This window comes from Palaemon carinicauda, chromosome 8 (assembly GCF_036898095.1).
Source record: "Palaemon carinicauda isolate YSFRI2023 chromosome 8, ASM3689809v2, whole genome shotgun sequence".
NCBI classification, from domain to species: Eukaryota; Metazoa; Arthropoda; class Malacostraca; order Decapoda; family Palaemonidae; genus Palaemon; species Palaemon carinicauda.
Window position 1 is genome coordinate 164,011,220 of NC_090732.1, and position 14,499 is coordinate 164,025,718.

At 49.6% G+C, this 14,499-nt stretch overlaps 1 protein-coding gene across 2 annotated transcripts in view; it reads left to right on the forward strand.

The window, feature by feature from the left end:
* Positions 1-14,499, forward strand: part of LOC137646094 (mucin-4-like) — a 54,611-nt gene that overhangs the window by 4,313 nt on the left and 35,799 nt on the right. For both annotated transcript variants that reach the window (XM_068379286.1, XM_068379287.1), the window contains exon 2: positions 11,905-12,047. In XM_068379286.1, coding sequence (XP_068235387.1) covers positions 12,003-12,047 — 45 coding nt within the window. In that variant the 5' untranslated portion in view covers positions 11,905-12,002. The remainder of the gene's footprint in view (positions 1-11,904; positions 12,048-14,499) is intronic.

A 14,499-nucleotide genomic window follows, 5' to 3' on the forward strand; every position in this document is an offset into this window, starting at 1 on the left:
CTTGGGGAAAAAAGGTTTATGCTTTGAAGGATGTGGACACTGAAGGCCTCGTCCACATTATGTCTTGCACGGACAAAGCCTTAAGAGACTGGTCCAACGAGTTGGCAGCTCTTTTTTCTGCAGGTGTCTTAAGAAAAGAGCCCAAATGTGCTCTTTTTTGGCTAATGGGGTTACACCCATACAGAAGTCGGAATTGCTGTACGCACCTCTTTCTTCCTCCCTTTTCCCTCAAGAGCTGGTCAGAGAGGTCTCTTCCGCTTTAGCCCAAAAGGCCACACAGGATTTGGTGTCTAAGACAGCAAGGAAGGTTCTGCCTACTTCCTTCTCAAGCCGCAAGCCTAAGGAGGAAACTCCATCAGTTTTCGCAGCCCTTTCGAGGGAAAACTTTCAGCAGGGGTTGTACCAGACCCAAGGGAAGGAGAGCAAAGAGGAGAGGCACGAAACCAGGGCGAAGCAGAGTCTGACTGCATTCGCCTTCAGACAGCAGTAGGAGCCAGAATAACCAACTTCTGGCAAGCTTGGGAGAGGAGAGGAGCAGACCTTTGGTCTGTACAGTTACTCAAGGAGGGATACAAAATCCCTTTCGTAGGGAAACCCCCTTCAGTAGTAACTCCGATAGATCTCTCGGCCAGATACAGAGAGGAATCAAAGATACAGGCGATGCAACAGCAAATGTCTCTCTTATTAGTGAAGGAGGCAATAGAGAGGGTGCGAGATTTGTGGTCACCAGGATTTTACAACCGCTTGTTCCTGGTTCCCAAGAACTCGGGGGTGATGGAGGCCAGTCCTGGATGTAAGTGCTCTCAACGTCTTCGTTCAGAAGACGAAATTCTCTATGGAGACATCGAAGTCAGTCCTAGCAGCAATAAGAAAGGACGACTGGATGGTCTCTTTAGACCTCCACGATGCATACTTTCACATCCCCATCCATCCGAACTTCAAAAAAATACCTGAGGTTCATGTACAAGGAGGAAGTTTTCCAGTTTCGGGCTCTTTGTTTTGGCCTAAGCACCGCCCCTCAAATCTTTACGAAGTTGATGTCAAATGTAGCGGGTATGCTGGATTCAAGAGGTATCAGAGCCTCCCTGTATCTGGACGACTGGCTACTCAGAGCTCATTCCTACAATCGCTGCCTGGAGGATCTGCAGATGACGTTGAAGTTATCAGAAGAACTGGGTCTTCTGATAAACAGAGACAAGTCTCAAGTGACACCGTCCCAAGAGATCCTATATTTGGGGATGGAGATTCGGAGTCGAGATTTTCGGGCTTTTCCCTCTGCCTCAAAGACGGAATAAGCCCTGGTGAAGCTTCATTGCTTTTTAGAGAAACGAAAGTGTTCTGTGAGGGATTGGATGAGTATGCTGGGAACCCTTTCCTCGTTGGAGCAGTTTGTCTCCCTGGGAAGACTGAATCTTCGCCCTCTTCAGTTCCACCTCAGTCTACATTGGGACAAGGGAAAGGAACTGGAGACAAAATGTATCCCCATTACAGAATCCACAAAGCGTTGCCTTCAGTGGTGGAACGGCCCCGTCAAGCTTCAAGAAGGTCTTTCTCTGGAACAGCGGAACCCAGACCTTGTGTTGTGTTCTGACGCCTCGGACTCGGGATGGGGAGCAACACTGGGCAAGATGAAGATCTCGGGTTCCTGGACAAAACATCAGGAGATCCTCCACATAAACCAGAAGGAGCTGTTGGCAGTCCTGTTGGCCCTCAAAGGCTTCGAAGGGTCAGTCCTGAACAGAGTGGTGCAGGTCAACTCCGACAACACTACAGCGTTGGGCTACATAGCCAAGCAAGGCGGAACCCACTCGAGGTCCCTTTACGAGAACTTCTTTACTGGGCAAGAGAAAAGAATGTAACCCTTGTAACAAGGTTTATTCAAGGGGAAAGGAACGTGATGGCAGACAGTCTCAGCAGGAGAGGTCAAGTTTTGTCCACAGAATGGACACTTCATCAGGACGTCTGCAAGAACCTGTGGCGGATTTGGGGTCGTCTTTGTATAGACCTGTTTTCGACCTCAAAGATGAAGAGATTGGAGACTTACTGCTCCCCAGTGCCAGATCTCGAAGCAGTCCACATCGACGCTTTCCTCTTAGACTGGTCCCACCTGGACGTGTACGCGTTCCATCCATTCAAGATTGTGCGCAAAGTAATGCAAAAATTCGTGTCACACGAGGGAACCAGATTCACTCCAGTGGCCCCCTTTTGGCCCACAAGAGAGTGGTTTACAGAAGTACTAGTATGGATGGTGGACACTCCGAGAAGCCTCCCATTAAGAGTAGATCTACTCAAACAACTCCACTTGGAAAGGTACCATCAAAACCTCCAAGCTCTACATCTAACTGCCTTCAGACTATCGAAAAACTCACAAGAGCTAGAGGTTTTTCAAAGGAGGCAGCGAGGGCGATTGCAAGAGCAAAGAGGTCTTCTACCATCAAGGTTTACTAATCCAAGTGGGAGGGTTTTAGAGAATGGTGCAGAGTCAACTCTGTTTCCTCTTCCAGTACCTCTATGACTCAGATTGCTATCTTCCTTCTATACCTTAGAAGGAAACGTAAGTTTTGACCTCAACCATCAAGGGATCCAGGAACATGTTAGCGGCCGTCTTCAGGCATAGAAATGTGGACCTGTCTAATAATAAAGACCTCCAGGATCTTCTCAAATCCGTTGAAACGACTAAGGAACGACATCAGGAATCGCCAGCTTGGAATTTGGACATAGTCCTGAAGTTCCTAATGAGCGACAGGTTTGAGCCTTTGCATTCAGCTTCGTTTAAGGACCTCACCATGAAGACTCTCTTTTTGGTCAGTTTGGCGACAGCAAAAAGGGTCAGTGAGATTCATGCCTTCAACAAGAACGTAGGCTTTAGAGATTACAAGGCTATCTGCTCCTTACAGCTAGGCTTTCTTGCTAAAAACGAACGCCCTTCTCAACCCTGGCCCAAGACTTTTGAGATTCCGAACCTTTCGGATGGGGTTGGAGAGGAATTTGAGAAGGTCCTGTGTCCAGTAAGAGCCCTGAAGTTCTACCTGGAAAGAACGAAAGATTTACTGGGCAAGTCAGAAGCACTTTGGTGCTCGGTCAAGAAACCTTCACTACAGATGTCTAAGAATGCGCTCTCTTTCTTTATCAGACTTAATAAGGGAGGCTCATTCACATTGTAGTGAGACAGACCTCAAGCTTTTGAAGGTCAAAGCCTATGAGATTAGAGCTGTAGCAACGTCTGTTGCTTTCAAGCAGAATAGGTCTTTACAGAGCATTATGGACACGACATTCTGGAGGAGTAAATCTCTGTTTGCCTCACATTATTTAAAACAAGTCCAGACTCTTTATGAGGACTGCTACACCCTGGGACCATTTGTAGCAGCGAGTGCAATGGTGGGGGAAGGATCTACCACTACATTCCCGTAACCTAATACCCTTTTTCTTCTCTTGGAACTGTTGTATTTTTATGGTTGTTTGTGGAGACTGGAGGCAGTCTTCCACAATCATTGATTTCAGTCAGGTGGTCAGTTTGTTCCTTGGGAGCGCCTGGAACAAGGGTATTGGAGGAGGTCCTGTCACATAGAGGTTTTACACTGGTTTGACAGCTCCTAGAGGTCTTCAACCCCCTGGGTAGATCACTGGATCTCTTAAGGAAAGCGGACATAATGAGGCAGGAATCCATTGAAGTCAGCTTCCTTAACAGGTACGAACCCGTAAGCTTGTTTATTAACTTATGTAAATTCCAACAATGTTGGCTGTCTCTGACCCTCCACCAAAGGTGTCAATCAGCTATATATATAACTACCAGGTAAGTCAGATGTTTAAAAATTATATTTTCATAATAAAATAAATTTTTGAACATACTTGCCTGGGTGTTATATATAATTTAATTCCCACCCTCCTCCCCTCTAGAGACCTAAGGGCATGGAAGATCTGAGGAATAGTTGGAATGGTTCCAGGTACCTGGGTAGAGGGCGCACTGGTGGTACACCTGACTAACCAGTCGGAGATTGCCGCAAGTTTTGAAATTCTGCCGTGACGTCAGGAACTAAGCTATATATATATAACTACCAGGTAAGTATGTTCAAAAATTTATTTGTTCCGTAACTGACATACAAACCCCGCTATTTGATATGGGTTATTACTTTCGGCGTAGCTGAAACGACGAGCCATTAGAATTTTAACAAGGGTTTACTACCCCACCGCTAGTTAGCGGGGGGCTAAGGAGGGTACCTCGCTAACCCCCCCCCCTCTCACACACCTGTGCTTGAGCTCACTTTTCTCTCGGCTCGGGTGGTAGTCGGACGTGTCCGCTCTCACCCTCGCCTCTCTGACAGCCATTAATGTCTTTTTGCTTTCTCCTACAGGTTTGAGTGTGAAGTTGGCCTCTGCGAACATCCACAAATGTCCTGGATTACCCGACCGCCCTTGTGGTACATTTATGTTGGCGGTCAAGATGGACCCTCACACCCTTTGTCCTTACTGTAGGGGCCAACGGTGTGATAGTAGTAATAAGTGTGGTGAGTGTAGGGAGTGGTTTACCTCCCAGTGGGAGAGGTTTTCTTGGCGACGTAAGAAGAAGTCCAGGCGGGATATTTCTCCTTCGAAGATTTCTTTGAAAGGAGAAAATCCCAAAGACTCCTCTTCCGTTGCCCAAACCTTCTCCGAAGCTCCCACTTGATCGGTTTCTTTCGAGAGACCGGTGAGTGGTAGCGTAGACCGTGGTTCTGTTTCCCGATCTCGTGGTTCGAGAGATGGCATTGCCTCCCCTAGTGAGGCAGCTCCACCTCTTTCCCTGGGGGAGGATTTAAATGTAACCAATTTATTCCAGCTTTGATCTTCCTTGGGGCTTGAGGGTTCGCCCTCCAAGGAAGCTTTGATTGACATCATCCGATTGGGTGCCGCTGTCAAGAAATCGCCGACTTTGGCAGAGGTTGATCCTCTGTCTATTGTCGACGTTGTGGTGTTAGAGGTATCCAATACGGTATCTCCTAATACCTCTGCATTTTCTCACCCCGCAGTAGCTGAAGGCTAAGTTTCTCCCGTTCCTGCTCAACCTACGAGGGAGAAACTAAGTCCAACAGTCTCTCCTGCCGGTGATTCTCCTCCTCGGGGGAGTTCACTCACAGTGACTCCTCTTCGGAGGACTGCTGAAGGTCAGCTTGCTGATCCAACGGCCCCTAGAGGGCGTATACGTCGCAAGGCCCGCCTTCCGTTTCGCCGGAGAGGCATTCCTTCACCTTACAAGTCGGTGAAGAGGCGCCTCTTCAGTTCTTCATCGTCGTTGCAGTCCGCCGCAGAGGAGCCTCGTCATCGATCACCGACTGTTCCTGCTACGACCCTGGACCTCTCTGCGGATCGTTTGCGATCCCCTTCGGTGGAAGGTCATCCTCACGAAGGACACGTCGACCTTCCACCCGACAGACCTGCTGACCTGCCGTCGCCGTTCCTGGCAGCTGATGCGCTGTATGCGCCAACGAAACCTGTCTTTAAAAGTCAGGCACCGGTCCCTTTGGGGAAACAAGGGCATACACAGCATCTAGCGCACTCGTCCCCTACGTGCCATGCTAAGCATGCGTGCCATCGATCTCCTGACCTCATTGAGGTTCCTGAGATAGCGCGCCAGCGCTCACCTGCTCGCCAGCGCGCCACTGCGCGGCTTCAACCTACTGCGCGCCTTTAACCTACTGCGCGCCAGCACTCTCCAACGCGCCAACAATCTCCTGCGCTCCCACGATCTTCGGATCTGGGTACGGTAGGGAAGTCGAGGACTTCTCCTACTCGTCAGCGCTCGCCCACGTGCCAGCGCTCGCCAACGCGCCGCCTGCTTTCTCCTGTGCGCCATCCTTCACCAGCACGCAATCGCGTGCGTTCACCTACATGCGCCCCGCGCGCCCATGCCCATCTCCTACAGCAGCTACTCACCGCCAGTCTGACGTGCGCCCACAAGAGGCGCGCCAACGAACGCAGTTTCCGACTGCACGCCCGTGCGCAAGGGATATCTCTCCTGTGCGCGCACGATCTCTCTCCCGTACGCCCACGGGCCATTCATCCTTATCCTGCGCGCCCACGAGCCATTCATCCTTATCCTGTGCGCCCACGGGCCGTTCATCCTTATCCTGCGCGCCCACGCGCGCGAACATTCACCTCTACGCGCGCGAGCGCACAATCAGCCTCCTGCGCACTTGCCGATGTCTCCTGCGCACGCTTCTACGCGCCATCGCTCGCCCGCGCGCCCTCGCGTGCATCAGCAGTCTCCCGCGCGGGTGCTCGCACGCCAGCAGTCTCCCGAGTATTCCCCATCACGTGAGCGCCAGTGCGCTCCCCCGCGCGATCGTCAATACCCTCCCGTGCGCAAAGCTGCAGGACAACGCACGGCTAGGTCGCCATTACTGCATTTCCCCCCCCCCCCCCTTCCTCCCACAAGCGCAGAGCAGCGCGCTCGCCGGTAGGGGGGAAGGTTTCAGAAAGGTCCAGAGACATTTCTTCTTCTTTTTCTTTACAGGTGAACCCCCCTATGGAAACTCCTCCCAGGGATCGGTCGATCCCTGTCCCTCCAGAAGGAGTGTCTGACAGCGCAGCCGTTAGCCAGCAGCCTTGTTTTGGGGCACTTATCAGAGCGGTTGTGCAGTATTTCAAGCCTGTTCTCTCTGAATTGGGCCACAAATCCTTGGCTGCGTCTACTCCCCGGAAGGGAAAAAGAGGAGTTTCAGACGCGGTTACCTCTCCGAGGACTAAGGTGTCTCCTCGTAAGCCTTCGAGGCAGGCCCCCTCCCCCCCAGACTTTTCCTCCCTCCCTTTCGGACGAGGATTACCCGTCCTCAGGGAAGTCACGTGAGGTGAGACGTTCCCCCATCACACCAATGAGGGAAACCCCACCTCGCGCTGAAAAGTCTTCTCGGGCAGGGGCGGAGAAGAGCCTACCTCCGTCGTTGTTGGAGTCCTGCATCCCTCCCAGGAGGGAGTCGAAGGACTCCAGAACTGTACCGAAATCCTCGTCAAGACTTAAAAGGGAGCCTGCCAGTCACTCGGAGAACGTCTGCGAGTCTCCCCAAGAAGAGCCTTTGGGGACTGGAGACTTCGCTGCTAGTCCATCTGGAGGAGAGCTGCAGCAGTCAGAACATGCAATTTGGCAGGTTCTGACCCTTATGAGGACTCTTAATGGGTTTGCTGACCCAGAGATTTTCCCTCGAGAGGGCAAAAACACGGTCTTGGACCGAGTATTTGGGACTCAAAAACCCTCTAAGGCCAGTGCGGCTTTGCCCTGGTCTCAGGGGGTTAAGAATACCAGGGATAAGATTTCTGTTCAGCTCTCTGAGCTAGCCTCCTCCAGCTGATCCAGTGCCGGCAACAAGCTTCTCCCACCTCCTCGTGTACAGCAGAGGAGGTACTTTGAGATCTTAGAGGAGCCTTGTTTAGCCCTTCCCCTTCACCATTCTTTGGAAGAGTTTACTAGGGGAGTCCCTCTTGAGAGACAATCCAACCGGCAGGTCTCATTCTCGGCGACTGAGATCCTCTATCAGGAGAAGGTTGCGAAGTTTGCTATGCAGGCCAATTTGTGGCTGGATATCTGGTTAGGGACCTTAGGTATCCTGATACGTTCGGAGGATTTCTCCAAAGAACGTACCAGGAAAGCTATGGAGACCTTTCTACTCTCAGGCACTCGCACGATCGAGTTTCTGGCCCACCAACTTGTGGGGCGAACACCATCCTGAAACGTCGGGATGCGGTGGCTGAGAGGTTCCATCAGAAGGTCCCTAGCACCGAGATAAGTAGGCTCAGATATTCTTCCGTGGAGGGAACGAACCTGTTTGAGCCTAAAGATGTGGAGCATGTTGCTGAGAGCTGGAGGAAGTCCCACCAAGACTCCCTCCTACATAGGGCTTTGACATCCAAGCCCTATAAGCCTCCAGCACCTTAGCAGCCCTGTCCTACAAAGACCACGAAACCGACAACGGCAGCGAAGACAGTGGTGTCTAAGCCCTTTCCTGTCAAGGACAGGAAAGGCAAAAAGTCCTCCAGGGGAGCGAAGAATCCTAGAGGGAGCAGCCGAGGCCGCAAACGCTAGGATTGGCAGTCCCCCTGCACGTACACCAGTGGGGGGATGCCTACAAAGTTGCGCAGACAGGTGGCAGCAACTCTGGGCTGATTCCTGGATGATTTCCGTGATCAGTCAGGGATATCGCGTCCCGTTCACAACATCTCTACCTCCCCTGACGACGAATCCAGTGTCATTGAGCTCCCTTGCCATGGGATCAGCAAGGGGGCAGGCCCTTCGGGCAGAAGTCCAGACCATGTTGAAGAAGGGCACTCTCCAAGAGGTCCTCGACGGGTCCCCAGGCTTCTTCAGTCGACTCTTTCTTGTAAAGAAGGCGTCTGGAGGCTGGAGACCAGTCCCAGTCATCGACCTCTCGTCTCTGAACAACTTTGTCAAGCAAACTCTGTTCAGCATGGTGACCGCAGACACGGTCAGGCTTGCAGTGAGACCGCAAGACTTCATGTGTACACTGGATCTGAAGGACGCGAACTTCCAGATCCCAGTCCATCCGTCTTCAAGGAAGTACTTGAGATTCAGCCTAGACAATAAGGTTTACCAATTCAAGGTGCTGTGTTTCGGTCTCTCCACAGCACCACAGGTTTTCACCAGAGTGTTCACCCTAATATTGTCGTGGGCACACAGTATCGGCATCCGTCTCCTCCGTTATCGGTACGACTGGCTGATCCTAGCAGACTCGGAGTCATCCCTTCTTCAACACTGAGACAAACTTCTAGGACTTTGCCAGGATCTGGGGATCATGGTAAATCTCGAGAAGTCCTCTCTGCTTCCCTCTCAAAGACTGGTATACCTAGGCATGATTATAGACACCAATCTCCACAAAGCCTTCCCATCAGACAACAGGATAGCAAGGCTGAGGAAGGTCGCAAGCCCTTTTCTCAGACGAGAAGAACTTCCAGCCCAATCCTGGTTACGTCTCCTCGGTCACCTCTCATCTCTGGCTCGTCTAGTTCCCAACGGTCGCCTCAGGATGAGATCCCTCCAGTGGCGACTCAAGTCCCGGTGTAATCAAGGTTACAATTCCCCAGATGTCATGATCCCTATGGGACCTGAGGAACGGACGGACCTCCAGTGGTGGGTGACAGACGAGAACGTACGAAGAGGAGTGGATCTTCTCGTCCTCCCCCGGATTTGATGCTGTTTTCGAACGCCTCAAAGAAAGGGTTGGGGGCCTACGTTCTGCACCACAGGACCTCAGCCCTGTGGTCAGAATCAGAAAAGTGCCTCCACATAAATCTTCTAGAGATGAAGGCCGTTTTCTTGGCCCTTCAACAGTTCCAACAATACCTGGCGGGTCACTCTGTGGTGGTGATGAGTGACACCACCACAGTAGTGGCTTACATCAACAAGCAAGGAGGTACCTTTTCGAAGCAGCTATCTCATCTTGCAGTAGAGATACTGAGATGGACCGAAGTCCACTCGATTCCACTATCGGCACGTTTCATTCTGGGCAAGAGGAATGTGCTCGCCGACAATCTGAGCAGAGCGTCTCAGATAGTGAGTACCGAGTGGTCTTTTGATCGTCTAGTAGCCAACAAAGTCCTGACTTTGTGGGGTTCCCCGACTGTGGATCTGTTCGCGACAGCATTGAATTTCAAGCTTTCGGTATACTGTACTGTAGTGCTCCCCAGTCTCGGATCCCAAGGCACTTTGGCAAGATGCCTTCCAACAACGGTGGGACAAGATCGACGTGTACGCCTTTCCCCCGTTCTGTCTGATGAGGAGGGTGCTCAACAAGACCAGAATATCGGTCAATCTTTCAATGACCCTCGTAGCTCCGCTATGGCATCACGCAGAATGGTTTCCTGACCTTCTGCAACTCCTAACGGAACTTCCGAGAGAACTCCCTCCGCGACACAAGCTACTCAGACAACCACATGCCAACATCTTCCACAAAGCCATAGCTTCGCTATGACTTCACGGCTGGAGACTATCCAGCATCTCCTCGTTGAGAGAGGATTTTCGCAGCAAGTTGCGATTAGCATGTCTGGACATCTGCGAAAGTCATCCGCAGGGGTCTACCAGGCAAAGTGGAAAGTCTTCTGTGGTTGGTTTCATGGAAGGGGTATCTCTCCACTCGATGCCACTATTCCAGTAGTAGCGGAGTTCCTCGTGTATTTGCGGGAAGAAATGCGCCTTTGTCTCGGCGGTGAAAGGCTATCGCTCAGCCTTAAGTCTAGCCTTCAGGCTCAAAGGAATGGACATTTCTTCCTCGCTGGAACTTTCCCTATTCATACGAAGTTATGAACTTACCTGCCCTCAGTCGGAAGTTTGAACTCCTCCATGGAACGTGGTTTGAGTTCTCAGGTCTCTGAAGAGACCTCCCTACGAACCATTATGCCAGGCTTCAGATCGCCACCTAACTTGGAAGACGGTGTTCCTACTTGCTTTGGCCTTGGCCAAGCGAGTCACTGAACTTCATGGTCTCTCATATGACATCGCCCATTCAAAGGGATGGGGGAAGGTAACGTTCAAATTCGTCCCTAAGTTTATTGCCAAGACTCAAAATCCGGGGGTTCCGGACCCTCGGTTCGACTCCTTCCAGATTTCGAGTCTTCGTTCTGTAACAGATGACCCAGACCATCTACTGTGCCCAGTAAGGAGTCTGGGGCTATATCTTAAAAGAACGGCTGCAGTCCGTCCCCAGGTGCAAGCATTGTTTGTGAGCACTGGGAGGACTAAGAGGAGGGTCACCAAGAACACCATCTCGGCATGGATTCGTAGGGTCATTCATCTGTCCCTGAATCCAGACCCTCCTCTGTCACGTCGCCCTAGAGCACATGATGTCAGGGGCGTAGCTATGTCCCTGGCCTTTAAGAGAAATTTCTCAGTGACGCAGGTTCTTCAAGCTGGGGGTGTGGAAGCGTCAGACGACCTTCACAGCCCACTACCTGCAAGACGTGACCCACAAGAGGCTCGATACGTTTTCTATCGGCCCTGTGGTGGCTGCACAACAGCTGGTTTAAAACCTCAGGCTCCTTAATGGTCAAGTAGCAGAAGGTTGAGGGCATTGTTACCCGGTCTTAGTCTGCATGAATGAAAAGGTTTGTCTGGCCCTTATTCTTTTCTTCATCTTCCCCTCTCTTGGGGAAAGCAGCATCCTGGGTTCTCTGCACAGCTGACCTCAAACCACTGCAGGTAAACCATGTTTCCTTGTGTTCCTAGTATTAAGCTAATATTGTCACGTCCCCATACCCTGACGAGGTGGTATTGGGAGAGTCCTAGCCTAAAGTTTCCTTCTAAAGGACTACAGGTCAACTTTCTAGGACGAGTCACACTTCATTATACCTTCACACAGCCTACGTAGGCCGCAGTCCTTGCGTAACAAGGTTCTAGCAAGGTGCAGGGACTCCTTATTGCTGAGTGTGGACATACTCAAATATTGAGTCCCCGGGCAAAGCCAAAAGCCAGTACTGGCCGGGACTTTCCACCCTTCCTAATGGGTGAGTCACCCCTATTAAATTGTGTGGTTTGTATGTCAGTTACAGAACAAATGACAAATTTGTAGATAATTTGTATTTTTCATAACTAAACAAACCTTAGCTATTTAATCAAACTTGCCTGCCAGCCCTATCCCCCTTGAAGTCCTACCTCTAAGCAAAGTGAGCTCAAGCACAGGTGTGTGTGAGGGGTGGGGGGGGATAGCAAGCTACCTTCCCTACCCCCCGCTAACTAGCGGTGGTGTAGTAAACCCTAATTAAAATCTAATGGCTCGTCATTTCAGCTACGCCGAAAGTAATAACCCCTATTAAATAGCTAAGGTTTGTATAGTTAGGAAAAATACAAATTATCTACGAATTTGTCATCTTATTGTTAATAGAATTCTTGATAAGAGCGATGTTTAATGTACTTTTTCATTTCAGTCCAATCAGGAAGTGAGGAAGAGGGGGACGACGAGGCCAATGAGTCTGACAAAGAGGGACTTGATAAAGCAAACAATGTAAATGTAAAATAGCCCAAGATGTCGCTGATAAAGATAAGAGGAATAACTATACTATCTCCTATCGTAAGTAATGCGTTTCCAAACAAAGTTAATTTTATTCAACTCAATTGTGATTTGATCCTACATGAATACCCTTTGCTCTTTAATAGATATATGCTTACAGCAAGGCTGGATACTGCTATTAAAACTTAACGAAGTGGTGGTAGTTAGGTGAAGGGTAGCAGGTAAGCAATGCCCACCTGACTAGCAAGCCACGCCCACCTGACAGTTCACTGCATTCCCACTTTTCTTTCAGCTACCCGATGTTACAGACATGCTTCCGGCATCCTTGTTTGGCTGTTTTAATCTTTTGCTTTTTCTTTCAGATAATTTTGTTTGTAAATTGTTATGCACGTTGGCTATTTAGAAGGAAGGAAGGATTTCCAGTTGTGTAACAGTTTTCTGTGGAAACATACCGATATACACGTTCTTTTTCCTTTCGGACAACACTCCTGTTTCCTGTTTATTCTGTACCAACCGTGTGTCACACAATTGTACATAATTCCTTTAGTATATATTATGCTTGTATCTTCGCTCTTCCCTCACACTAAAAAGAACTAGAATAAACATGTCTGCGTGTTGCCTTTGTAACATTGTCATTTTCTCGAACATGTAATTTCCTGTTGCCTTGAGGTTTTGTATATAAAGGAGAGTGTTCCATAATAAATGAACTCAGTTGCTCTCACACTGCTTTTGAGTTCACAACCTTTCTCTCGGCACCGTCACAATTCCCTTGCTTGTTTGCCACTGTGATAACGACAAAGTGATCTAAGGAGGTGAGCATCCATAAGATATCGATGTGTTCTGTTAGAGGAAGAAAATTTTGCTGCCACTGCTCTTCTTACCTTTAATGTCTTCCTGGTCTCAGGAAGGTGCTAAGGACGTATCACCTAGTTGTGCCGTTTTATCATAGAGTTCCAGTGGTATCTTTCCCCAAAAGTTTTGTCATTGGCCTATACAACCTGGTAGAATGTGAACTTAAGTTCTTTCTTCTCCTCTGCCTCATCTTAGTGAGAGAGTCTTCATTGGTACTTCTATGAGAAAGCAAGTGCAGTAAAAGACGTCATTTAGGATGTCCAGGAAAACCAATCGATAGGGATTGTGTATGCATGACTTGTACCATTTCTCTCATCATGGGGGAGAGAGTGCAATTCCAGGAACCTCCGAATTAGTGCCAAAAGTTGTCCCATAGTGGAAGGAATGTTGGTGCACTGAACTATGGGGAGGTGTCTGGGTACTTGGTATGGGTGTTCACATACCTTTTACTGTATACTATACCTGTGTCCGGTTTCATACTGGAGAAGTAAGTGCCGAGAGTTATCCTGTAGTGGCAAAAAACACTGGCATGCAAAACTCTTGTATGGAGATAAGCGCACGCGCTTTTGGTCTGGATGAAGGTCGCTGCCCTTCTTCCTCTTCCCCCTTCTTGGACAATCTCTCTCTCTCTATTTTGGGAGAGAGGGAAGTTGTGTATGACGAGAGTTGTCCCTTTATGGTGAGATATATCCATATGCATTGTTTATGCACCCATGTTTGGTCCTGTACAGGGAGAAATGCTTACTGAAATTTGTCCCATAGTAGGAAGAAATGTTGGCACACAACTTTGTCTCATACCGAATACATTGCCCTCGACTTAGCCCTGTTAGTTCAACCAAAGAAGGCAACCTCATCTAAGATGACAAGTTGATATAACTGTGTGTTTCGGACAATCTCTCCCTACGTACTTAAAGACCATAAGTACTGGAGGAACTGTACGTGTCAATAGGACCGGTACATAGCAGGATGGTACCCAACTCTGAGGGCTACAGGGTACAGATGTTCACGCACCTGTTATTAGTACTTGTTCTCTTAAAGACTGAGCTCTCATACTGACCTCTCATCTGGGATAAATGGCACCGCCACCTTTAGACAGTTCCCGAGAAACTGCAAATGAGTGACAGTCCCATAGAGAAATTGTAAGCCAACCTTCTTAATACATACACTGAGACAGCTCTCGATGTGCACCTGAAATCTACGCGCATCAACGTTCTATGTGGTCGGTCTCCACAGTCGGTGAACATGGGTATGATAACATCAGTACACGTATACTCTATTGTCTTGTCTCCTGTTGACTGATCCTCCAGGCATCTGGGAGCCACACGCTTGGTCTTCATGGTCTACTGTACATGATTATGTTGGCAGACCATCACATCATAGACTATTTCCTCACCTGTCTCCTGCTGACCAACCTTCCACACATCGGTGTACGCTTGTCAGTCTCCGCACGCTTGTTGGTATCTGTGTGCTAGTTGGTCGCTTGTCGGTCTCTATGCGCTCATCTGTGTTTTGTGTGTTCGTCGGTGTTCCAAGTGCTCGTCAATGTTCCGTGTGCTCGTCGGTGTTCCGTGTGCTCGTTGGTGTTCCGTTGGTCTAGTCAGTGTCTGCGCAATTGTTAGTCTCGTCAGTCTCAACACGCTCGTCAGTCTTCTCAGTCTCC